Genomic DNA, 26,025 nt, shown 5'->3' with positions numbered 1-26,025 from the left:
ATGGCTGGACAGTCATTGTTTGGGCATGGCGAGTCTAACAAAATACTACATGCAAGAGCAAAATGAAAGGACAAAGATGACTAACAGGCAAGAAATTAGGTGGAACATTCAAGACCTTCTATCCTACGATTCTTCCTCAGAATGCCCTCTGAGGTTCAAAGGCATCATGTACATCAACTCACACAAGGAACAATCACTTTACCATAAAAATTTTGCTTTTAAATTGCTTTTACGTCAAAAGTGTTTTAAAATGTCTTTTCCTCAACTGCTATTTGAAACCCTGGGCCAACAGGTGTGTAATAATTCCTTTATATGGCAGAGAGTTTACATGCTGAAAGCTGCAAACTCTGACAATAAAGCAGTGGTGACTTTGGTGAGCCACTGCACAGAGTAAGATCCTGGCTCTGAACTGTTATGTGCACTTTCAGGCTCGACAACAACCAGCCTGCATTGCTGCCCAGACCGTGGCAAGCTGAGGTGCCATGCTAGCCCTCTGCCCACTCACGCTGGCTGGCTCAAACCCAGGCAGCTGAGGAAGCTCCTGCTGTAAGGAATCACAACTATATGTACCTTTAGCAAAGAGTTTGGCACAATCATGACACAGGGAGAAGTCATGAGACCACTGTGCATCCCATCCTTTGCCCGGTGTTGTCGATCCACAGCTCTTGCAGCGAACACATTTGGTACATATCTGGAAAAAGAATCCATTTGGTAAGAATTACTTGCTTTTATCCAGCAGTTTTTGTGCTTTCAACACATTTCACAATTTTTATTATTTCATGAGTGCAGAGATGTTACTCAACAGAACAAGGAGTTTTAAATGCTGAAGCTTTCACTGAAAAGAACTGAGCTCACTTCCTCCACAGTAAGATGGTGAGAATACAACAATAAACAACACTAAACCGAATCGCAGTATAGTTTTTTGTCCTTCATATTTGCACTGAAGAAAATATCACCTTTCCCTCACCTAAACCAGACGCAGTTGTGGCATTTCTTCTGATCTAAAAGATACAGTCCTATTTTAACAGTTTTTAAACTCTGTACATTGTGGAAGGAAACATATACACTAAATCTTAGTAGCAAATACACTACAGGCACTTGTTTAGAACAAAAGCTTGAAAGACACAAATTAGCAAATTAATCCAAATTGTCTCTCAATAAATTGTCTCTCAATACTGGTATCAATGGGTTTGTTACCAAAGTAAATACTTCCATTTTAAAGACCTTCTTCCGTGTTACGGGACTTTGACCAAAAAACTTACTATGATCTTACGACTTACTACAACTGAAAAAAGGGGTACTCTCTCTAACAATTCTGCTTTCTCAGAGCATCTTATCAACCAGCCACCTCACTGTCTATTTCCAAATGTACCTTCTGACGCAACACCTTGCCTTGAAGAGATGAGGAACTGCATCAGAGCAAATCTCCTGCAGAGCTCTGCTCCATGGCATTACCATCAGTTAACAAATGAATTATCCAAAAGAGAAATAAAAATCACTCACCCAAACTTTCTTCTTCTTGGTGGGTTTTGTTGGGTAGTTTGGGCCCAGGCACTCAGGGTGATAGCTGTTTCGGCACTTGTTACACTCCAACAACTGCTACAGGAATAAGGGAAAAAAGCATTGGTACACACCCCCTGCAAAGGGATGCAAAGTTCTGGACTTTTTCTTTTTTTATTGGATCCCCCATTGAGGTCATGAGAAAGAAGCTGCAATGGAGCAACTCAAGAGGCCTCCTCCCCAGCGCACAGAGACTCTGCTCCTGGCACATGCTTGCTGGCTGGCCTCTGGGTCCAGAGGAGCCCTGGGAGCAGTGGGGGTGCTGCTGGGTCTCCCAGTGGTTTGGGATACCTTGGTGGCCTGGTGCTGTCTCCCACAGACGTGGCAGAACTTGCAGCGACGGCAGCACCAGTTCTCCAGCTGATCTTCCTGGGGCCGCTCGCTCTCCTCCAGGCAGAACTTGTGGAAGGGCTCACAGCAGACCTGGCAATATACAAACTGCAAGGGGGGAGAGGCAGGTTTTAGCAAAGCAGAAACCGCTCCAAGTTCCCAAACCAGCCCGCTTGTGCTCCGAACTATTTTGAATTCTGCTTTACAACTGACAGAACAAGATTTTAGGAGGGAAACTATGTATTTCAGGTAACCCAAATACCGACTGGACAACTCACAGCCACCGGGAGTCTGGTACCTGTTAACTAAGTGCTTTGAGCATTGATAAAGGCCTATAGGGCTCTTCAGGATCTCTCTCCCTCACGTCCTCTCTGTACTACAAGCCAATTACACCAGAAGACACACTTGGTGCATGAAGTGGGGACATGCAGAGCAAAAAGAGTCTCTCTCCCTCCGTTCAGCCCACTTTGCCATTACAAAGCTCTTCTAGCTTCTCTGTACCTGTACAAGGGTGGTCATATGAGAAAAACAATCATCCTCAGAGCACAGACACTGCAGGCTCACAGGGGACATGGGAATCATTTGTCCCCTGGGGGCCCCTGACTAAGAAGGGGATGGCTCCATGCCCCACTGGGCCTTCATGGACCTCGAGTGCACTGATGCCCACATCCAGAACTTAACCCCCTTTTCCCCTGTCCACTCATCAGAACCCAGGCCCTCCTAGAGCAATAGCACCCATGTCAGCTGGTCTGAAGATGCTGAGAAGGCACCTATCTAAACCAGGAAATGCATTTAACACATCTCAATCCAGCTCTTTAGGCAGCGCCATAACCTTTCCAGTTATGTTTCTGTAACAGTTTACAGCTCTTGGCAGGTATGGACACACCTGGAAAAGTCAAGGCTGTCTAAAATCTGTTAGCACCATTGGGCAGTCTTTCTTATTTCAGGTTAAGAGAGTGCAAAATCCTGCTTTACGTCAGACGCCGAGTTCCCAAATTTAGAGATATGGGAGCTTTCAAATATGCTCAACTCATCCAACTCCAAAAAAAGCACCACTGAGGTTTCCCAACTGACTTTAAATACCTTGCACTTTAGTAGCTGGGACAAATTCTAGCAAGGACAGATTTACAGGTATTATTTTAATTTCTTCTGGATTAAGGTAATTATCATTTTTATTTATTTATTTTTGTAACAATACAGTGCTGTAATTAAGTCATCAACAGCAGAACACAATGCTTTACCTCCACATGTCCACTGCTGGCACAGAGAAAACACACCACCCTGGGAGTAATAGGTACCGAGGTGACGATGCCTAACCCACCCATCTCCCAAACATTCTCCACTTCACAGTCCTCCTGAAAGTACAAAAGGACACATCACCATGCAGAACAAGGCAATACAACATCAGTACAAAATGCTCACGCCACTGTTCAGTTCTGGGCCTGTGATTAAGATGCCTCAAACTGAAATAATTTCAGCATCTACCTCAGTCTACTTTACAGTGTATTCTGGGAGAGTCACACCTCGGCGCTGTTCCTGCCGAGAGCACTCAATGGCATGCTAGAGCCTTCCTTCTAGGGAAAGCAAACCTAAGGAACAGGACAAGGCTTTTCACAATTGCACAAGTATTACTAGAAGTGAAATTTCAGAAGAATTATACTTTATTAAAGCTCCATATTTGTATAAAACACTTATGAGATCTCACTATGATCTCCAGTATCAACACTTATAGATGAACTGAAAAATTATTAGGAAAATATTTTATTATTATTTCAACACTGTTGTTCAGAAATGTACATGAATTATCATTTTAAAACCCCAGATATACCCCAAACGTTGTGAATTACAAGTTACTAACATTTTCCCCAAATCTTGTTGGCTCAAGTTGTGGTAAGGTTTTAAAGTTCCATCTTAATGGAATAATTCTTCATAAACCTCAAATTCTTGCTCATCCTCACACATTGACAGTTAAGGTTTTAAAGCTTTAAGTGTCTCTTCATCCAGTACTCTAATTATAAGAAAAAAAAGGCATAACAAGCTTTTAAAAATCAACCAAGTGATTTGTCATGAAGCTCCTATTGTGGCAGTTCCCTTTGAAAAGTACCAGACACACAAACTCAGCAGTTATTGCCAGCACTTTCAGGGGACTCTAGTTCCAGTGTCTGAAAGCCAGCGGACATTCAAATACTTAAAACATTTTGTCCTCTACCTTGAAATCCACTCGGATTCTGTGGACTCCATCTGTAGGTGGCTTTTGCTTGGAACTGCTGCCGTTAGTCAGAGTGCTGAGTAAGTTCAGTGTGCTGCTCTCTGGCTTGCTTAGAGGAGGGGGCTTTTCCTGGTCAAGCAAAGGAGCCTGCATTAATCCCAACTCTGGACGTCAGAACTCAATCAGCAGTTACATCCAATACCATAAATAATTTACAGACAAACCCCCGAACCAGCACAAAATTAACGAGTATTACAAAGCTGCAGGGAAGTGACCATTCTACAAACCATTCCCTAAGAGCATTCCATATGCAAGTACAGTCCTAATTCCATGTGCTTTACCATCACATTGTTCTTTCCTCAAGGCATGGGTTGGTGTTTGGATGCAGTGGGGCAACTCTGGGTATAAACAGGCTCTACTCACTTCTCCCTCAGGTTTACTTAAGACAATTCTTTTTTTCCATGATCGAGCTATTTCTGAGACAAAAGTAGTTGCATTTTTTACGGAAAAGCTAGCCTCCACCCTCCAACACACAAATCTTAGATACCAGAGTAACATCTGAACTGAATCTTGGGCATAAGCCACGGGTTTTGCTATCCACATACTGCCACAAGGGAAAACCTAACATCTTTAAGAACCAAATAAAAAAATCTGCAAAGGCTTAAGCAATATGGTTCTAATGTCTAGACAGAAGTTCCAGGTGCTTGAGATTTTACTGACTGTATAAAAAACAGTATTCACCTTTTCTTTTGGTTTCTGTTTCACAGGGAAAGTTGGACGGGGAGCAATTTTTTTCTGTTTGCTTTGTTCTGTGCCTAGGAAGGGGGGGAAAAATTATGAGTATTTCAAGTAACTAACAGCCACCTGTAGAGAAGAAAAGGGAAAAAAATCAGCTGGGTAATGTGCGATGAGTTTTAGACTAGAACTTTTCCACCCTCTTCTGTGGCTGCACCTCCCCAGCTATGAGCAGTTTCTTTGAGGCAAGACTAGAAAAGTTTGCTCTGCACACAATCTGGAGCATTGTGGGTGCAAAGCCACAGAAATCCCAGAGCTGCCTAGCTGGTGACTGCTCACACTGCTCTGCACTACATACAATAGTGGACTATACTTTTGTAGTAAAAGATTAGATCCTCCTGGTTTCACATTCAGAATGGGAATTTACAGACTTAACAATTCTGAAAACACACTTCAAGACTGCCACGACTATACAGCTCAAGAGTCCCAACCAGGATAGTCATCTTTCTCCCTGCCCTAACATACACTGTGGCTCAATAAAAGGGAAGCCAGTTCTGAGCAAAACTTCCAAAATAATCTGCTGAGATTTCAACACACCATAAAGCATTCATCGGGTTTAAAATGCACCAGCTTTTAGCAGTATTGTTACTTAACATGACTCAAATGTATTGAGGATAAATAGTCCCATTTACCTATTTCTGGCTGGGGAGTCTGCTTTTTCTTGGGCTCAGAAGTGCTAAGTTTAGGTGCTTCTTTTTTCAAAGGTCCTGAGCTTGGTGGCTGAGGAGGAGGGAGCTGGACTGGCTGGGACATCTGCTTGCCAGTCTTTCTGGTACCAGACGCGGGGACCTGTTTGGGCTCTGACACAGGAACGGAGGAATTTCCATCCTCATGCTTTTCCTCAACAGGCTTACGGGCAGGCTCACTGCTCTTCTTCCCAGAATTGTCTTCTCTTGGTACAACAGCCTGAGGAGCTTGTTTCTGTCCAGAGTCCAGTTGGTTTTTTCCAGAATGGCTTTCTTTCTTCTCATTTGTCTTGGATTTCTTCTCCTTCTTTTTTGCAGCTAAGAAAAAGAAGCACAGATAAAGCAACACAAACAAAATAGTGTGACTTCAAATAATTTGCTGCTCTCTTAAAACAAGGATACAGACACTTTGATTCAGAACTTTGTCATCCTGTCATACCAAAGAAAAAACTGTACTCAAAAAATAAACTTAGTTGTACTTCAATCCATGTTCTCTCACACCCAGGGCCCCTATTTTGCAACAGCAATAAGCAACACCCTCCTGCAGCAACACAGATTCAGAGCTGAGAGCAGACTTTGTGAGGAAGGAAAAGGAAGTAAAAGGAAGGAAACAAACCAGTCCACTCAGCACCAGTCCAGTGCTGAAAGACACTGGCATGTACAATGTCTGTCAGCACTCACATCTCTCCTGCCCCTTGCACCTGCCACCAACAGTGCAGGCAGGCTGGCTCCCAGCAGAATAAGCTTTATAAGCTCAGTGTAGCTAAAACACCACCACAGAGAGCAAAACCTATGAACAGAAAAACTTCTGTCTTGTCCTATACTCGAGGCAAGTCTTGTAGCCTACCTTTAGCTTGCTTCTGGAGATAAGCTTTTGAAGGCATCCACTGTAGATTCTGACATTTCCTCATTCTAAAAAGAAAGAAGATGTCATGAAATCAGAACAAAGATGCAGACATTAAGAGGAAAGTCTGTAAATACTCAACATCAAAAACTGAAAATAACATAATCAATACATACACTACTTTTGTTCAGACAAAACCAAGTACTCTTGGCATGGGATTGGATTAGGGGACCAAGCCTTTTGCTAACTTTATTCAACTTTAATCCCTATTTGTCTTATTCTTGGCATAAAATGTCTTCTGTAGACTGGGCCAGGCTTTGTTTCTGCCTCCACTCCTGTAGCAGGGCTCATGGCTCTGAAACCCAGCCCAAAGCCTGGGCAAAGCTGCTGAGAGCAAGACTCCTTCCAGTCTGCAGAGTGTTCTCACACAGCAATTCTCACAGCAAGGCTTATAAATAGCTCTTGTAGCACAACAATCTACTGGTGCCACTTCAGCTGGTGCCTTTTCAGACAGTTTATCTAGTTCTGGTAAAATCAATTTAATTCCGCAATTAAAAAAGAAAAAGGTTCAGTCTAAGTGATATGTATAAAAAATGACAGAAGAAATCATGGAAGAGTGGTATTTCTCAATGATATCCAGAGACACCTTTGATCCAGGCTTAGGATCCAGAGACCCTAACCCATGGATACACAAAGTGTATATAAGCTAAACAAACACCACCTTGAAAACACAAGCTCTTCCTGAATGCAGTCTAGGAGAATAAGAGATAAATATTTATGTGTATATTGCCTTCCTTGCAAAATCCTGAACTGCCTAAGAAAAGCCACAGATTTTACACTGAACCATCCCCCAGTACTCTGCCACTTCCATCAAACCGAACAGAATAAACTAGAAGTGAACTCCAGAGAAAGAGTTCATAACTACTGCACCTTGAATTGCGGTCTTGACTCCCCAACTGTTTACAGCCCCTTGCTTTGATCAAGCTTCAGACCAGGTCAAGCTCAGTCCAAGCCCATGACACAGGGCGTATCTGCTGTTCCTGGCCCAGAGCGTGGGTACACTTATCCTGCTCAGAGCAGGGATTAGCTCAACAGTTTCTCAGACACACTTACTTGCAGCACTGCTTCTTTATATTGCGCCCACCAAACTTGGGTTTGTCTAGACAGTTAGTGCAGACCCCACAGTCCTCTGGAACCTGACAGCCCGAACACTGCCCGCAGCGCCTGGAGCGCCGGCCCTTCTTCACCGGAGGCTCTTGCTGTGCCTTGTTTCTGGTGACCGGCTTAATGGGCTTGATAGGTGGAGCAACAGGTTCAGCCTCTTCTGAGCCAGCTATCGATGACTTATCTACCAAAAGAACATTTCTAATGTGAATTTTCTGATGTCAAAGAATGATTCAGGAGTGTCTAATTTAGCCCATGAAGCCCAAGTTCATCTGCGGAGCCACAGAGATGCATGAGATTGTGTGCATACACGTGTACGTATGTGTATGCACACATGCCCCTCAGCAGAACACGGGTTTGGTGCAAAACACACATATTTAACACAATTCCTAATAGCTTAAAGGATTAACCCTGTTTGAGTGGCACTGTAATAGAGAGCCCAGAGCTCTTTAACATACTTTCCCTTGTTAATCACTTGAAGTCCTCATTTAAAGCAGACAACAGAAGCTGAGTTTGTATGGACCCAGAGATGAAAGCCAGAAATCCCAACTCACCATCATTCCCCATGGAAGACAGTATCTTCTCCCGCTCTTCCCATGGTAAGGCACTCAGAGTGGGCATGTCATCAGGAAACACTGCTCGCTTGCGGCCCAGTGCAACAGCTGCTCTCCTGCAAACATGTTTTATTCGTGGTCCTCGGACTGACGTTTCTGATGAATCACTCTCTTGCCCCTAGATTTCAGAACATGAGAGCAGACAGTATTCCTAAGAAAGTTACCAAAATGAGGCTGAGAAACATGCAATAGGGACTTCTAAGCAAATTGTATCTTAGTTTGTATATTGTAAGAATCACGATAAAAACAGACTTGGTCTTCTAAGCCTCAGTTATCCAAGAAAGGATAAATGCAAGAGAACAAGAGTTTTGACTCAACTGGAATTACAAGGTAAATTTCCATCCAGACTGGAAAGCCAACTTGCTCATGAAGCCACATTATCAAGGCACTGACATTAAAAAAAAATCAGAGTCCACTGGAATTGGAACAGCACTTGCTGCTGATTGATCCAGCAGAAGCCAGTAGTAGATGAGGATGTTTGAGAGCTTTGCAGTTGCTGATGTTTCAGATGAGAGACTTGGGTTTACTGAGAAGCTAAACAAATTGAGCATTTTAGTGCAATTGTCCATGTTTTGGTATGATTCTGGAATATCTCCCACTGAAAGGACTATCCCAAATAACCAACTGTGAGAATCTGGGCTTCTGCTACACCAGGCCAGTCAAACAGGTGCATGAGCATCTTCATTTCAGAAACAAACAGCTGGAGGCTTCTCTATTTGAAATACGTACTGGTGATTTTCAACACTAGCGCTGTTAAAAAAGTAAAAGTTTAAATAAAAAGTATTCCCTGAAAACATATCTCACCTCCCTTTCTGGCAGGTAAAGAGGACAGCAGAAAAGGGTGGTTTTTGGGTGGGGAAGAGGGAAAAGAGCAAAGTGGTAGGAAGCAGTTTCCCAAATCAGATGCAAAATTCCAATGGATCTTCCTCCCTCCTATAAGTGAGAGATCGCTGCATAAAGTTAAAAAATAGAAAGACCAAGAAACAACTTTCCTTCAGAAGCCAACTATATGCTCAGTGTGGGCCCCCAAGAAACCTCGAGGCCAAGACAGGCATTGCATTTTGCAGGAACTGCACTTTTCAGAGTGAGTACTACTCTAGATAATTGCTTTGCTCAGATTTGTTCAGAGAAACCTAATAAGCAGCTATGCTGTACTGGTCTCCAAAATGCATGCAGCTCCCCTCTGAGCTGACTACACAGCAGCTCCCTCTTCCCCTCAGCTTCTGCCCAGGGCTTCTTGTTTTTGGGTCGTTTGCCATCTGTTGCACTAACAGCTGCCTAACTTGGCACATTAATTCTCCACGCTCAGTATACAAAAGCTATTTGTGACTTTCAGGACAAGTTCAAAGTAAGATGCACTCTAGCAAAAAACCCAACTTGGAAAAAGGAGTACCTGTGCTTTTGGCTGATCTGCTTGTTTGAGGGACTTGCTCTTCTCAATCTTGTATAGCTGGGCTTTTGCCTTTTTCAGAAGACTGGCTACCCTCTTGTCAGTCATTGGCAGTTTGTCTGCTTGAGCCAACATAGAACTGATGGAGGAAGCAGAATGTTTAACAGTGCTTGATGAAGGAGCAGGAAGACGCAGAGCTTTTTCCTTCTCCAAAGATGGCACAGTGGGGCTGAGGTCCAGGTCTGATTTGTCCAGCCCCCCTCTACCTTTCTTGGAAGTTTTGGTTTTGACAGCTGTCGTATCTGCCAGAGCAGCAGTGGAAACGTCTGCTGTGGGATCTACTGCCGTAGACTTCTTCCGCCCGGCAGGTTTTTTGGCAGATGATGATGCTGCAGCGTCTTCACTGACTTTTTCTTTGGGCATTTTACCTACAGGAAACAAAGCAGTGCTACTCTGTATTTCTGACCCTTTTCTCCTTTTCTCTTTCTTTGACTCCCGTTTGTTCTCCTTTTCCCTCTCTCTGTCTTTCTCTCTGCTCTTGTCTTTCTCCAGGCCTTTGTCAGCATCTTTATCTTTGGAAAGCTCTTCTGCTGCCCTGTCCTTGTTTTTGCCTCTGTCTGTCTGGGGACTTGATGTGAACCAGGGGAAAAGAGGAGTAGGGCTACCAGATGAGAAAGGCTCTGCTGGAGCACTCGTCTGCTTCCTTGGTCTCTGGCTTCTTTCTGCTGATTCCCCAGACTGCGATAGGGAATGGGAGGGAAAAGTAAAAGTTGAATTTAAGGCACTAGTGGCAAGAGAACTAACTGAAATACTAGTTAATGAGGAAGAGACAGAAGACTGTGGGGTGAGAGTTGTCAGGTCAGAGGTACTAAGCCTTCCGCTCCTCGTCCTCATGGAGTGCGAAGGAGATCTGGGCTCTGATCGGATGGGGCTGAACGCTTTCCTCTTCCGTCGCCGGGAGGACGTGCCTGCGGCAGAGGTCCCCGTGGTGGCGCGACCGACTGACGAGGGCAAGGTTACAGACTCGAAAATCCGGGAGTGGGCCTCACTTGGTGTGAATCGTGGCGCTCGCAGCAGAGGACTTCTCTTGTGCATATCAAACCTGGCTCCAGAGTGAAGTGAAAAGAGACGTGTGGGAGCCGTCGCACCTGGTGTTGAGAAGCCAGATGCAAAGCCAACGTCCTCCGGTGTTAGTGGCGGGGGTCTGAAGTTATCAAATATCGGTTTGCGAATAAGACCCTCTTTGGCATATTTTGCTGATGAGAAGTACTGTGGCTCTGACCTGGAATGTTTCAGGGAGGTCCACCTAAATGTTGGCTCTCGCAGAATTGACTTCCGTTTCTCTTGCATCGGCGCAGCAGAAGCAGGAAGAAAGGGTGAGGCTAACGGTATGGTTGGAGGCATAAGCCAAGGGGTATGGTCTGAGATGCTTGAAGCAGGCTGCAGTGGTGGGGGGGGAGTGAGCAAAGGGGGAGGAGGAGAGGAGGAGGACTGCTGCTGTGGCATGCTTGGTAAGGCTGACAGCTTTTTTGCAGTCCTCTGGCCAAAACTTCTTTCTGTTATCGAAAACCTTCTATTTCTCCTATCACTGTTATCGTTTTCAGGGGACTGAGAAACAGGCAGGGGAGTGTGAACTTCTGGAGTATTGCTTCGCTCCTCAGAAAGCATCTGCATCTCCTCAGAAGCCTGGGAGTCCGTAGATGTATCCACGCTGGGGCTGCTGGACCGTGAGGAATCTGAAGACATCTGAGATGAATGTTGAGAAGCGGCGCTGGACTTTTCACTGGAGCCACAAGATGTAGTGCTGAACCTGCTGTTTGGTGTGGATTCTAGTCTGGATATTTTAATAGGAGGATCATAGTCTTCATCCTCAATAAACCGTTTGGGTGTTTTGATAATCCGTGATGAGATTGCACTCACAACTGGCATGATGAACTGTCGAATATTTTTGAGCTGGGTTCTCCCCTTCCTGCCCTGCAGTTTGGCTGCTTCTTTCTCAATCTTTTTTTGTGCTCCCTTTTTAGCCCTCTGCAAGAGTTGCTTAGCAATCGCTGCATCCGTCCTTTTGGTGGAAGGTATAATCCTAACAGGCTTAATCCTGCGTGGACTCTGTCTGACAGCAGCCTTCTCTTCCTTCGTGAGAGGCGGTGTGCCATCCTTTTCTTTGCGAATCCTCTGGGGCTTCTCCAGCTGCGAGTTTAAAACTAAAGTTGAGGAAGTCTTTAAACGTTCAGAGGATGGTGGCCTGCCTCTCCTGCGCACAATCTGAACGCTCTTCCTCCCAATCTGAAGTTTTGCCCCAGGCTTAAATTTAGATTTCAGTGGGGAAAGCTTACTAGTTCTTAATTTCTTGATTTTAGTTGCTTGCTGAAATGTAGTGGATGGTGATCTTTTGATTTTTTTCAGACTCTCTTTTTCTTCTTTGCTACCCTTCTGAATGTCCGATGTGTCCTTCTCCTGTGACAATTTGAACTTCACACTTGTAAGTGCTGGAGGTCTTCCTCGTCTTTTTTCCCCACTCTTTGACTCCTTCTTCTTTACTTTCTCCATGGATGTGGTTTCAGACTTGCTTGAAGGGGAGCACACTGATGAAGAGTCTGACAGTACAGCTGAACTTCGGTCAGAACTGCTCCGGGGCCTCCCGCGAGGTTTCCGTGGACTAGATTTAACTGAGGGAAACAGAGAATGCAGGGAACGTATTAAATTTCTCCAAGTGTGGGATGAGCATTACCCAGGTCACACAAGTATTTACTCAGTATCATTCATGCTGCCCATACCTTGCCAAAACATTTCAGATAATCAACAAATAAAAATAATTTTAGCACTACACGTAGAGAATACCTTCCCAACAAACGTCTCTTCCCACATAAAATACCACGCAGATAACTTGTTTAAAAATGCAAGCTAGTCTTTTCCCAACAATTATATATGCAATTGCACAAACCCAGTACCAACCTCATGCTGGGAGGGAGCAATAATTCTAAAGGGCACATGCTACCTGTTAAACACATGAATTTTTACATATTTTTTTAAGCAGCTCACAGCCAGCTAAAAGAAAAAGAAATCCTTCCTTCTGAGTGCCATCCATCTGCACTGCTAAGGGAGAGGTCAAGAGAGCAAGAACAACCTACACAAGGCTGATACAAGACAATTTACTAAAAACTGGTTTTAACTTTGAAACACAATTAATACTCAGCACTGACTTGGAGCCATCAAGCACAAGACTTGATTACCCACCTTGACCAATGCATTTCACTGCACTCTCACCAAGTCCAGCTATTTCAGTTCTGGATCTTCCCTTGCACTAGCAAGGCACTCCACCACAGTTTGCTGCTGAAGCCAAGCTGAGCAGATGATTATGGTGGAAGAGCAGAGTGCTCTGGTGAGAGCATTTATTGACAACACAGGCAGTAATGAGTCTAGTGAAAGATACTAAAATAGTCAAACCAGTTTCAGACTCTTACTCTTTAAATACCTGACTCTCCAGAACACTGACATGAGGTTTCAAATAGTGGTTTTATCAGTATAACTCTTTTACTCAAACCTTCCCTGCTCCTTTACAGATCAGACACAGAGAATCCAAAACTAACTGCATTGAATCTGAAGACTGGTGTGGCTCTTATGGTGGATAAGATTTGATGGAACAAACAGGAGAGGCACAGCAACATCATCACAAAAGAAAACAGCAATCACAAAAGTCAACACCCAGTCCTGCAAGTTCAACTTACCTGTGGGGGACCTGGTGGGACTTCGTACTTTGACTTCTTCATCTGAACCAAAACCTAAAAACTGTTCATCCTGCAATGAGAAAGCAGATGGAAGTCTGAGGACATGGATATTGATGCTGAAATGAATTCCACTGTGAATGAAGCACAAAAGGATTCTAGAGGATTTTCCTTCCCCAAAAAAGATACTGGCATTTCTTCTTCTAACAAAGAATTGCTAAAAAGGAAATACAACTTTAATATACACATACACAGCAACTACAGTTTACAACTACAGAACAATCAAAAAGAGTTACAGGAAAACAAACTACAAATATATACAGAAACAAACCCTTAATGCATAAAATCTGCAGCTCATCAAACAAGAAAGCTTTCCTCCTGTAAGCTATTATTCAAACCACCCTAAAGACACACTCCAGCAAACGAAGTGTTTCTGTGTATATTATTCTAGTACAAACGTAGCCCAACGTCCTGCAAACTTGCGTAAATCCTCTCTTTTTAATTCCCTTCAGACTTGGTCTAAAGGAGAGATGAAAACCTGATTTCTGCTGTGAAGCTCTTTCCTCTGAAAGAGGTATGAGGTTAAAGGCTTGCTGTCCACAGTGAGGCAGGTGTAGCAGGAGTCTGTAGGTGTCAATCCAGTTCATGTGCCACTCACATGTGTGGCATCTTTTGAACATCTTTTTCTTTCTATGTCATTCCACCTTTCCTAATCAATTTTCACCTCAAGTATTTAGTTGGCCAGTCTTAACTTTCCTATGAACTTTGGAAACAGAGATGCCACTTGTTGTTTAGCCTTTCAAAGCACTGTGCAATGTGGCTGCTAAGCTTTAAGAAGGGCAGGCACTGCAAGAGCAATATCCTGCAAGTGAAAAGGGACAAGGCTCTGAAAGGAGAAGGTGAGCTGCACAAAGAAGTAACACCATTTCTTTGTGTTTTGCCTCATCCTTTATACATGGAATTCCTCCTTCATCTACTTACAGGGGAGATCAGGGAGAGCATCTCAGTGAGTGACACCACAGTCCAATATACAAAAAGGAGCAAGGCTTTAGACCAAAGTATTTCTCAAGATCTTCTGCTGGAACAGGGGGTGGCCCTGCCCCTCCTCACATCCCTGCTGCCTATCTGCTCTTTGCACTTGCAGCAGAGATGACAAGAAAACCAGAAAAAGCAATGATAAAGCAACATAAAAGAAATAAAATGATGCCAGAAGACATTGCTTCTGCCTGAGAGACCTTGCATCACACAGAACCCCTGAAGGCCACTCCCAGAAAGGGAGAAGCTACTGCTCCCAAACCTCAGTCCTGCAGCACTGCAACTGAGCAAGAGCAGCTGCGGGAGTGCCCAGCTGCCCACTCCCAGCACTGCGGATCAAGGAGCAGAGCCGCCAGCCTGCCCCTGCCTGCCGCTCCAGAGCACGTGGGCTACAGCAGGATGTAAACATCGCTGCTGGCAGCGCTGCCTCCCTGGCCCTGGGCAGGGAAGGGAAGGGGTCCTCCTCCTGACAGAGAAGCTGTCAGTGGAGACAGATGTGGGCTGAAACCCAGAGCAAGCACAGAGAAATAACCAATACCTAACAACAGTCGGGTTTAGAAACCTTGAGGGATCAGCTGCTCACCCTGTGCCATTTCCTGACTTGCACTGGCCTCCAAGTTCCTGTGGCTGCTACAGATATTTTCTTCATTTTGTTATTCTGGCTCCTAAAGTCATTATTATTTTCTCTCTGGCTACTAAATCAGTACTTGCCATATTTTTGACAATCACCTGTCAATCCACGATTACAACCTGCATTATTTTCAAACTGATACCTGTTATCTTACTTTTACAATGTAAGATAAAGTAATGTTTCCAACATTAATACTGGCTAAATAAAATGTAATGTTTCCAACATTAATACTGGCTTTGGCCAATAGCCTGGGAATTATAATTTTTTCCATTTCTTACCAACCAGTCACCAGAAGCATCTACAGCAAAAAGGCTCCTTCCACAAAACAATCACTTTCCCTTAATTCACAACCACAAGTTGTATGACCAATATGTTATTGTGCTTGTGTGTTCGGTGACATTCCTGAGTGTATTGGTGACCTCAGAATGGTCGCTATCACTACCTGAGAAGGCAACCCTGGGACCTGTCAGAGAAGATGAAGAAAGCCACTAAGTTTCACCCAGCATTTACCAGGCTAAACCATTCAGTTGGCCATCACATGCCAAAATGCAGCTTTGAGGCAAACTAGGCAGGAACAGCCTCCCTCCAGTTTCACAGAAATGTCACGACAGATGGAGAGTGATTAAAAACCATGAAGATTTTGAACATGTCCTCATTTACCTGAAAAAGAATAATGCAATGCAAAAAAGGCCACTCAGGACTATAAATTAAAGGATAAGGGAAGGTGTGCCTTGTGTCAGACATGAAGACTAACCAAGCAGGCACGGGATGATCTCTGTCTGGGCAGCATGTACATTTCCCATTCAAACATTACACTATCCCAACTGGGTTCAACTTCAGAGTTGTGTGCAGAATGGCTTTTCCTGAAGTAACCCAGCTACTAAAGAACAGAGAAGTTGCAAGCAAATGTCTATCACAATGCTCTTGAACAATATTACTTTTCAAAGAATTTCCAGTTAAAGATCTCACAGGAAAATCCACCTTCAAAGGAGAAACTATCCTGCAGGCACTAACTGATGTTCTGATCTCTGTCTGAGGAATAACAGTATAAACCATACCCCTATGGATCTGTGAGGCTGCATGGGCCTCTAGACAAGCAATGCAGCCACTCCAATCATCACCTGAAACGTTTATTTTACAATAGAGTCACCTGACCAATGCTGTCCTTCCCATTCCCCATCCTGGGTTTGGCCCAAGTTAGACAGCACCTCACTTTCTTGGAAAGGGATAAGCTATTTTTAGAAGCTCATTTAGATGCCTGCTTAGTGACTGCAGCACAACATCTACCAGACTCCTCTGCTTTCAGCAGAGTAAACACCCTTGGAGGTTGGCAGGTAGTAACCCTGAGACAAACACTGGGTGTTGGGAGCAGAGCAGATTCCGCTGGGAGTTCAGGGAGATGCTTCCCAAGCCATTACTTGAGATGCAACTTCAATAATAAACAGCTGAGCACTTGGGGTGATCTTATGCACCAACTCAGAGGAGGGGACATTCATCCTTCCATTGTTTAATTCAACAAAGCTTTGACCAGGAGTGATGCACAGGCTTTGCTGGGGCTTCACCTCGGAGCGGCACCGAGCTACAGAGAACGTCTTGAGATCACAGAACAGCTCTTGGCCTGGTCACCTCCACACGAGAACCCCCAAACTACAGCTCTGCAGCGGTACCCTCAGGCATCACCCACGGCAATACAATGGTGATTAGGGCTGCAGCTTCCAGAGTCCAGTTTATTTCAGAATTAGAATATATTGCTTTTTATGGGGCTGAGGCTCAGGGTGGGTCTATCACAAGTGTGTTACTGAGAATACACATCTGTTTTGACAGAGTGCTGGTTCCAACCTGGATGAGAAATTCTCATTTATGCTTTCCAGTCTGAATACAGAGGAATGCTTATTAGAACACCTGAAACACTCTCATGCTGGTCACAACAAGCTTTCAATAATATCACTTCCAAAGAAGAGGGTCAGTCAAACCACTGCCTAGAAAGATGAAGCTTGCAGATGGTGAGCGAAAACCCCACAGTTGCTGTATGGATGCAAAAAAAATCTTTTCTGGTGGTAAACTCATCTTTCGCTCTTAAACATATATTCCTAAAGAAACAGTACTAAAGTCAACCTATGCTCTGTAGCTCAGCTCGGGGTGAACAGCTAACCCTGCTCTGGGAATTTTGTTGTATCCCTGAGAAGTGATGAACCAGTGACTTGAGGAGTTACCTGTTTCCTCCAACACAGTGCTGTGAAACCTGCAGTTCAGCACTCGGGTGCCAATACAGAAGTGCATGGTCATGTACTGTTGCAAGTCTGTCCCAGGAGCTTTCCAGCTGAAGGAAGTGCAATGTCCAAAAGCCCCTGGAACAAACACACCAGTGCACGGCTGCTGTTCTGAAATTGCCTTACCTGCCCACTGCTGGTGCCAGTGGGATGAGCCACATCACCTTTCATTTGAAAAGTTTCCCAAATTCCTAACAAACTTCCCAAAACTGCTCCTCTGAGGGTTTGGAGCACTGAACAAAGCTGATCAAACCACAAAAACAGAAACATACTTTTATTTTCACACATCTGACAAAGCAGCACCCGAATGTTTCAGGAAGGGAAAGTGCACAAAGGAGCCTCCATCTCTTGGGCCATGATCTGCATCATCCTCACTCCCACATCTCTTGTCAGACATCAATACCTACAGCAGTCCCCTCCTCTTGCAGTGCAGTGACCACCTTACCCGTGCCAGGAAAGGCTCTACACCTCCAACTCGCACATTAAACACTCGAGCAGTCTGACAGCGACCATTCAACCTAACACTATGTGAGGAAATTCTGAGGCAAATAGAAGAAATTAATCTGTACTTCCAGCTCAGAATGACCCTGGCAGCAGTATGGAAGCTAATCCTTACCCCCAGGACATAGATCTAGTGCCATTTCCAAACATTCCAGGCACTGGCGAACATCCACAACTCCAGCATTCACCTCATAAAACATTATGCCCCAGGTACAATCACGGAAGTGCTACCAGGGACACCATCATCACCACCACATCCAACTGCCAAACTTGAGCTTCTGCAACTTTCAGCCAATACAGATTCATGGAGGTAACTGTCAGCATGCATCCAGCACACTCTCAACGTTTATGTCCCAAAGCTTCAATCCCCCTTCACAGATGGGCAAGAAGCTCTAAACTGACAGGGAGAGCAGATATTTAACAAGTATGTTTATGCTTCTTTTACATCAAATATTGACATAATGAAGTATGAAAATGCAACCATATTTTTCTTGTTCCTACAGTGCCACTCACATCAAGCTGAAAGGTTAGTACACAGTACAAATGCTACTGTTCAACCAGTTACAGCTTCACTGTGCAAAAAGTCCCCCAGCAATTCTTGTGGTGTTAAAATTGAGTATCGGAATGTGGCTCCTTTAATGTGAGCTGGTTTCAAGATAACTCAGTGCAACACTGAGCTGCAGCAGAAGACAAGGTTTTGTACAAAGTGACCTGAATCTGAGGAGAATGCCCTGACACCCCAGAATCCAGGTATCTTTTAAATGAGAAATGCAGTTTGCTATGTACTATGAAACTGTCAAGGAGACAAGGGAAAGACTGCATCTAATACTTGTTCTGGATGACATTACTCCTGCATCTAACTTGGTGGCAATACCCAATTTCAACAGGTACCTACACAAGTGCAGATGAGAATGAGGTAGAAAAAAAATAAGCATGCAGAGCAGAAGTTGCAAATAAAAAGGTAACACAGCTTCTTCCTCTGATTGCCACTGGCTCCTGACCTCAAAACAACTGCTCAGAGTTTATTCCTGATGAGGAATAACGGCAACTTGGTTGAAGACTGTAACTGGCTTGGCTCAGGAAGGACCCTCAACCTTGTGGAAAAGAACAGCATGAGCACCAGGCAGTTACCGAGAGGACATGGTGAGCCCTAATATGAAGGGCTCTCCTGGAAGCCCCCTTCTAGAAGAACACCTCTCCAGAGCAGCTACCACATGGGTACCAGAAACTGCACCGTTCTTGCACTGCAGACAGCTGCCCTCTCCTCTGGAGAGACCACAGGCAGCACCCATGTGCTGACTTCCTACATGTGCAAGAGCCCTTTTCACACCCTCACCCCCACCTCACACAGAACCTGTACTGCAAGACAGAAAAAAGCAGCCTCTGGTGACTGTAATCTTCACTAGGACTATGACAAGTGCACAGGTCACCAGCCAGGAGAACTAGGTCCTTTGATGCAAAAATGTTTTGTTTCTTGAGCATCACCAAAGGAAAGGAGCCAGCTGGGTTAGTTAACTCAGTCTGAATGTTTGTGAGGATCCTCTCCGAGTATGCCCAAGAGCAGCAGCATGCTGCAAATCCAGAGGTGTTCCAGGGAAACACCTGGGTCTGCCCCTGCCTGGCTCAGGAGGGGTCAGGCAAAGCTGAACCTACAAACACCAAGCCACAAGTCAGTGTTTATCGTTACTTTCTACTGTATGCAATGTTATTAGACAAAAGCTATTAGCAACTAAGTAGAAAAGTGATGTAATAAGTAGAATTCTTAAAGTCCACAAGACCCCATGTTAATCAGCTGCCACACCTAAAATGCCTTCAAGCTATTTTACTTTAAAGCAAAAATACCCTAAAGGCTAAACTCAAAAAGATATCTCAAAGATTTTTAGGGCTTTTTTGAGATGCAAAAATATACTTGAAGACAACTGGAATTAAACAAACCACAGCTCAATGTCATCTTAGAAGAAAAACAAAAAAGAAAAGGAAAAGAAACAAAGCAACTTGCCTCCCCCCACATGAAAAACCTCCTGGGTTATTAACTCTGTGGTCAGCTTGGTTAGCCAGATCTCAAGTCATTTCTATCCCTGAACTAGCACTGGTGAGATATTAACTGCTTCCCAGAGGACTCCATGAATTCCATCAAGCCACGTCTACTGCAAACAACAAAAAAGAGAAATATCCCAAAGTGTACCCCCTGAGATGATGGTGCTAATGAGAGCAGAGCGACTCACACCCCAAAGTCTGCACAGGTGAGGGCAGGAGTGTCCCCACATTCAGCTCTGTTCCTGCAAACACAACCCAGTTCCTCCAGCCACTCTACAGGCAAGAACTCCTCCAGCTCAGCCATGAGCAAAGAGCTCCACTTTACGGCACCCAGTAGAAAATGCCAAAACTAGAAAGACACAAAAAACCTGTATTTTCATGTGTGTTTTAATGAACTCTGCTACGGCCAGTGATGGGAAAGGAAACCAACTGGTCTTTATACAGACAAAATACAAAGATACATTCACCTACCCTACAGCTGACAACCTGCTTGGAGAAGAGGAGACAGAGCTGGCCCTTCAAAAACCGATAATAAAGCCCTTCTGGTACAAAAGACACGGGGAATTCTCTTGCCGGAGCAAGGATGCCGCTAAGGAGCGATGCAAAACAACTGGGGGAAAGGAACGCTGCAGCTCGTAGTAACACACCCCCATCATGTCCTCCCTGTTCTGTCAATGGGTGGGTTGTTGTCGCACTCCCACTCCGGCTGCCTTAGAAAGGCTTAAAAAAAAAAATGAAGGGAGGAAGAAGAGCAACTCAAAAAAAAAGAAATAAAAAAGGAGGAAAAAAAGGAGCTCCAGCGCTCTTAGTATCGGCGAACGGCCTCTCGCAACGGGCCCGCCGCCCCAAGCTCCGCCTGGGGCACCCAGAGCGGCGAAAGGGAGGAAGAGGAGGAGGAGGAGGAGGAGGAGGAGAAGGAGAAGGGGGAGGGCCGGTGCGCGACACCCACCGCCGGGCCCGCAGGAGGGGCCGGCAGCCCAGCCCCCTCGAGCCCCCGCGCCCGGGGAAGGACGCGTCACCCCGCCGAGCATCCTCGGCACCGGGGCGCACCGGGAGGCCCCGGCCGCATCCATCCTACCTCGCTCCCGGCGGCGGGGCGTGCGCACCGCATCCCGCCCCGCCGCGGGCGCGGGAGCGGCGGGAGCCGGATAATGGAGGCGGCGGCAGGGAGGACGCACCGGCGGCAAGTCGCGTGCGCGGGGAGGGACCGCGAGGGCGGCCGGACACGGACCGGCACCGGGTCCCGCCCGCCGGGTCCCGCCACCCCCCTACGGCCCCCCCCGCCGGGCGCGCCCTTTGTGCGGGGCGCGGGCGCGGGAGGTGTGTCCGGCGACGGGCGGGCTGTGCGGCCAGGGGCGGGCGGGTGCGCCCGGGTGTGTTCGGGCCGCCGCCGCCGGGGCGACGGGGATGCTGCGCCCGGGACCCGCCCGCCCGCCGCGCCCCCCCGCCCCCGCCCCGCCGCCCCTCTCACCTCTCCGCTGCCCGCCTCGGTGCCGCAGGCCGCGCGGAACCGCCGCAGGTTGATGCCGATGGTGGCCGAGACCTGGAGCGCCGCGTCGAAGCCGGGACCGGCCGCGGCCGCGGGGCCGCCGGGGCCCGGAGCTGCCCCGCCTCCGCCGCTTCCCGCCGCCCCGCCGGAGCACGGGCCGCCGCGCTCGCCCTCGCCCGCCGTCGCCGGCGCCGCCGCAGGTTCGGCGGGCCGCAGGCTATGCACGGCCGGCACCCGTAGGCGGGACCCCCCCGGGCCCCGGCGGCCCCAGCCGCCGCTGCCGGGCCGGGCGGGGAAGCGCCACCGACCGCTGTGCGCCATCTTTACTGAGAGGCGACGAGCCAGAGAGCGGGGCCGGGCCGCACCCCGCGCCCTGCATAGCGCTTCGCCGGCCCGTGGAGGCGCTGCATAACAACGGGTGCCATGCAGGTTGTGGGGCTCCGCCGTCCCGCCGCCCCGGCACATGGATAAGCCATGCTCGATCAGTGCCAGCGCGGCATAACGCTGGGCGATATGCAGGGCCCCAGGCCCGAGCCCCAGTGCAGCCCCCCGTCCTGGATAGCGCAGCCTCGCGCCGCCGCGGCCCCTCATAGCTCGCAGTGCCATCCAGGCGCAGGGCTCCTCGCGAGCCAGCCCCGGAAGCTGCCTGCCGTATAAGCGGGCCGCAGGCCGCCCTCATAACCCGAGGGCGATGCCGAGCGGGAGCGGGAGCCCCGCGCCCAGGACCGCGCATACGGCATAGGCGGCGCCGCCGACCCCCTGCATAGCGCCGGGCCGCATGCGGGGCGCGGGGCGCGGCCCCGGGCCCGGCATGGCACAGCCCGCGCTCCCCGCCGAGACCCTCCGCTGCTCGGCCCGGGACGGGCCGGTCCCTGCGGGGGGACCGCGGCCCCGAGCCGTGCTGCCGAGGGCGGGCGGCTTCGCCCTACGCTCCCGGCCCCGGCCGTGTCCTGCCTGCGGCCCCGCGCCCTGCCGGTGCCGCGTCCCGCTGGGTGCCAGCCCCGGCAGGGAGGTGGCGGCGACAGCAGCGGGCTGGCAACCTCGTCGAGCAGAGCGCGGAGAGAGCAGGGTTAAGGTCCAACAAGTGCCCCCCGTAGTCTGCGAGAACAGCACTGCGAACACGCGGATGAGATGTAAATCCCTCTGCCGGGGACATGAAATAGCCATTTTCCTCCGAAGTTCATCAGCTGAGGGCAGCGAGGGAGGGAGGGGCGGGGGGGACGCTGTTGGTCCCCGACAGAGGCAGCCGGACACTGCTCTGGTGTTGGAGGGGACGAGCAAGCGGCTGGAGCTCTTTTGGGTCACAGATGCTACTTCTGCCTGGGGTTCTGCTGTGGGAGTGGGCCTGGGGGGCACTTCTCCCGAGGATTTCCTGCGAGGAGAACTAGAAGTAGATGGTTTCGTCCTCCCTAGGGACAGGAGCCTTATTGAGCTCTCCCATGCTTTACTAGTGAAGCTTAATCCCATCCTCACACTGAAGCTGTTGCCAGGCCAGTGCTGGTGTGAGCTGCAGCCCCCTGAATGCCCACCAGAACCTGCTTTGAGAGGGGCATGTGCAGACAAGAACAAGTCAGAGAGGAGAGGCAGGTCTGGGAGCCAGATCAGACAGCCTTGCTCTCAGTGAGGTTCTCTTAGGTTCAGAATCCTCCTTCCAGTCAAGCTCACACATAACATCCCATATGTGATCTCCCTCTCCTTGAGGAATATATCCTGCAGAATCTCACAACAGGGCCTGGCCCATTCCCCTTGCTGGTCTCTCTACCTGCTGGGTGAAGGGTTTGTGATGACAGGACCAAAAAAAGCTTGTGGGGAGGGGCAGTTTTGGGGCCATCATTCTCCCCTGCTCAGCCAGACCATTTGGCTGCAGCCCTGGCCAGGTTTGCTGGGGCTGAGCAATCACAGAACTCTGCAGCGCCAGGAGGAGGGCTGTGCGAGGCAGGCACGGTGTCCTGGCCAGGCTGGTGGGAGAAGCAAGCTCGGGACACAGGCTGGGCAGGGGGCTGGAAGCACGGGTCCAGTCACTGCTCCCCTTACAGACTCCCCCACAGAAGCCGGGGAGTTCACTGAGCCTCAGTTCTCACATCTGTGGCATGGAAGCGACCTGTGACCAGCTGTGACCCAGAGCTGCTGGGACAAGAAGCCCTCTTTTTAACAAGAAAGAAGAAAAGGTTTCCATCCATGCCCCAAACAAACTACTGCTTACCACATCTGGAGTGTGCGAGCTCACCGGCAGTCCCTGTCAGCAGCACACGAGGCCTCCTGCCAGGATGACCTGCTGAGAAGGTCAGTTCTGCTGCAGGGACAGCAAGTGACATGCTACTGGCACAGTCACCCCACAGACGTCGGGGCCACTGAGGGGTGGGGGCCTGCAGGGTCACTGGCGTGCACAGCACAACGCCCAGAGGAGCAAAGGAGCAGCAGGACAACAGCAGTATCAACAAGGAGCAATACTGACTAAAACCATCTTCTAAGACAGTAAAAACAGGCTGCTAGCTCCAGAGAGCTCCTACGAAGTATTTTCTGAACATGTCAGAGCACAGGGCACTCACCGGGTTTTGTAGAAAACCCTGCAAGAGCTGGCTGACAATGAGCAAGGTGGCAGAACCCTAGACAGCTCAACCGTTGGCCGGTGGGAGCTGAGGTGACACGGGGAGCAAAGCTCTGCCTACTTACACAGGCTTCCACTGCACCAGTCACACACCAAACCAGAAGAGCTACGCTCCCTATGCAATAAGCCATGGAAATTGCTTCTGATAGTGGAAGAAGTACTGGAATTTGCTTTTGGGTCCCACTAGCTGATGGGAACTGCATTCAGGAACAATGGAATGTTTCCCCTTTGCAGCCTCTGTTTGATTTTGGGGCTCTCAGAGCTCCCCTGGAGCCACAGTCAGGACACAGTGAGTGTCCCAGAGCAAACACAGCTCTGGTGACCAAAAGTGATGCCACTAAAGCAGCTCTGGCACCCTTGAGGAGCCATCCCTGCCAGCATTGCCCCCAGGACAGGCTGGCACCTGTCAGAGTGCCAGACAAGGATGACAACAGCTCGATACAGGCTCCCAGTTTTATTGTGGCAGACAGACCCCATTACAGACCCAGCACTGTGGCACTGCTGAGGGGAGTGTTCACACGTTGTAGCCGATGATGCCGCCCTTGCCGATGATCTCCCCGATGTAAAACCACATCAGCACCTCCGTGGCCACCAGGCCATTCCTCAGTGTGTCCTGAAAGGAAAAAGCCACTGGTTAGATCCCACACTCCCACAACAGCTCCTCCCTCACTCCCACTGCCACATCCATGCCCTCCAGCAGGTCTCAAGGCAAAACCCCAGAAGGGGAGCAGAGTGTTTGCTGTGTTTGGCTACCCCTCAACACGTCCCATCACAGAAATGTTCTACAACATTAAGTACACTGCCAGCTGTTGATTGTGGCTTTTTGTAGCTCTTTCAAGGAGCATTTCTTAGCCCACACATGGGAAACACACTAATTTCAAGGCCAACCGATGACACAGCTGATCCAGAAGGCTGGGCTCATTCAGCCACCTATGGATTCTCCCTTCCCTGGGAGCAGAGGAGAACAATCACAGCCTGGTCCAGGCAGGGAAGAATTAAAGCAAAGCCAATAAAATAAACCACTTCAAACTCTGGTCCCCCGAGTTCCGTGAGCTTCACATGTGGCTGACAACAGTTCCCACCGGCTCCCACGGCAGCAGCAGAGCATTTGCCGGGTGGCCGGGAAGCTCCCGTTGACGCTGTCGCATCCCACCCCGGCCGGTACCTTGACAGTGAGCTGCGCCAGGCGGCCGCTCTGGAAGGCCCGGACCAGGCCCTTCATGCTGTCGATGGCCCGCGGGATCTCGGCGGGGGTCGGCGGGGCCAGCTCCACCTTGGCGTAGTACCAGAACGTGGCCAAGCGCGGCTTCGAGTACGTCACGGCGGCTGCGGGAGGGGGACCGGAGCGGAAGGCGTTTTCCCGGTGTTTTCCCAGCGGCGGGAGCCCGCCAGGCCTGCCCGGGCCCAGCCCCGCTGCCCTCAGCCCGGCTCTCCATCCCCTCCCCTCCGCTCCCCCCGGCCCGCTGTCGCTCCCCTCATCTCAGCCCAGCCCGTTGCCCCGCGCCGTCCCTCACCGCCGATCAGCTCCGGCCCGCGCTGCGCCAGCCGCTGCACCAGCCCCTGCGCGGCCTTGGCCATCGCTGCGCGCTCAATGTCACCGCCGCTGCCGCACCCGGCGTTCGCCGCGGGCAGCCCGCAGCGAGGACCCCGGGCCACGTGCGCGGGGCGGGCCGGGGCGGGGCCGGGGCCGCGGGTTCGAGACCCGCGCGGGGCCGCGGGTTCGAGACCCGCTCGGGGCCGCGGGTTCGAGACCCGCTCGGGGCCGCGGGTTCGAGACCCGCGCGGGGCCGCGGTTCGAGACCCGCTCGGGGCCGCGGTTCGAGACCCGCGCGGGGCCGCGGTTCGAGACCCGCGCGGGGCCGGCCCCGCAGCGAGCCCGAAGAGGCTGTTACAGCTCCCGGCGCTGCCAGACCTCCAGCACCAGCTCCGAGATCATCTCTCTCTGTTTAATTTCCAACGCCCGCCATTCCCGACACTCACTGGGGAAGTAAACCCTGCTACACCCCTGGCACATGGAAGATGGAAAAACGTCCCCTCCCTGCTGATCCCCCCCGGCCCACTCTGGGAGCGGCCGGAGGCACGGCTTCCACCGAGTGAAAGGTGGTCACAGTCTAAACACAGAACAGAGGGAGCCTGT

General features: G+C 49.0%; 2 protein-coding genes across 4 annotated transcripts in view; both read right to left on the bottom strand.

Annotated features, from left to right (window-relative positions):
* KMT2A (lysine methyltransferase 2A) overlaps window positions 1–21,621 on the bottom strand; it is a 38,794-nt gene extending 17,173 nt beyond the window's left edge. For 2 of the 3 annotated variants that reach the window (XM_068172081.1, XM_068172082.1), the window contains exons 1-13: window positions 21,263–21,620; window positions 13,321–13,390; window positions 9,596–12,261; window positions 8,143–8,320; window positions 7,538–7,772; window positions 6,428–6,492; window positions 5,527–5,898; window positions 4,841–4,914; window positions 4,100–4,228; window positions 3,132–3,245; window positions 1,852–1,998; window positions 1,504–1,599; window positions 571–691 (exon numbers count right to left, since the gene is read on the bottom strand). In XM_068172081.1, the coding sequence (XP_068028182.1) occupies window positions 571–691; window positions 1,504–1,599; window positions 1,852–1,998; window positions 3,132–3,245; window positions 4,100–4,228; window positions 4,841–4,914; window positions 5,527–5,898; window positions 6,428–6,492; window positions 7,538–7,772; window positions 8,143–8,320; window positions 9,596–12,261; window positions 13,321–13,390; window positions 21,263–21,601 (4,606 nt within the window). In that variant the 5' untranslated portion in view covers window positions 21,602–21,620. Of the gene's footprint in view, window positions 1–570; window positions 692–1,503; window positions 1,600–1,851; window positions 1,999–3,131; window positions 3,246–4,099; window positions 4,229–4,840; window positions 4,915–5,526; window positions 5,899–6,427; window positions 6,493–7,537; window positions 7,773–8,142; window positions 8,321–9,595; window positions 12,262–13,320; window positions 13,391–21,262 lie in introns of all 3 variants that reach the window. The other variant, XM_068172083.1, reaches the window with a different exon arrangement.
* A 2,702-nt stretch (window positions 21,622–24,323) lies between these two features.
* On the bottom strand, window positions 24,324–25,551 carry ATP5MG (ATP synthase membrane subunit g). Its single transcript, XM_068172154.1, has 3 exons — window positions 25,403–25,551; window positions 25,054–25,214; window positions 24,324–24,501 (listed from the first exon to the last, which is right to left on the bottom strand). Exons 1-3 carry the CDS (start codon window positions 25,464–25,466, stop codon window positions 24,403–24,405), a joined length of 324 nt encoding a protein of 107 aa, XP_068028255.1. The 5' UTR covers window positions 25,467–25,551; the 3' UTR covers window positions 24,324–24,402.
* Window positions 25,552–26,025: the final 474 nt, after the last annotated feature.

This window comes from Anomalospiza imberbis, chromosome 24 (genome assembly GCF_031753505.1).
Source record: "Anomalospiza imberbis isolate Cuckoo-Finch-1a 21T00152 chromosome 24, ASM3175350v1, whole genome shotgun sequence".
In the NCBI taxonomy this organism is placed as follows: domain Eukaryota; kingdom Metazoa; phylum Chordata; class Aves; order Passeriformes; family Viduidae; genus Anomalospiza; species Anomalospiza imberbis.
This window is presented reverse-complemented; position numbering and strand designations above follow the sequence as displayed.

Coding starts and splice junctions, on each gene's coding strand:
- ATP5MG (XM_068172154.1), bottom strand. CDS start 25,466: ATGGCCAAGGCCGCGCAGGGGCTGGTGCAGCGGCTGGCGCAGCGCGGG. Junction 25,215..25,402: donor CGGGCCGGAGCTGATCGGCG/GTGAGGGACGGC, acceptor CCCCTCCCGCAG/CCGCCGTGACGTACTCGAAG. Junction 24,502..25,053: donor TGGCGCAGCTCACTGTCAAG/GTACCGGCCGGG, acceptor TTTTCCTTTCAG/GACACACTGAGGAATGGCCT.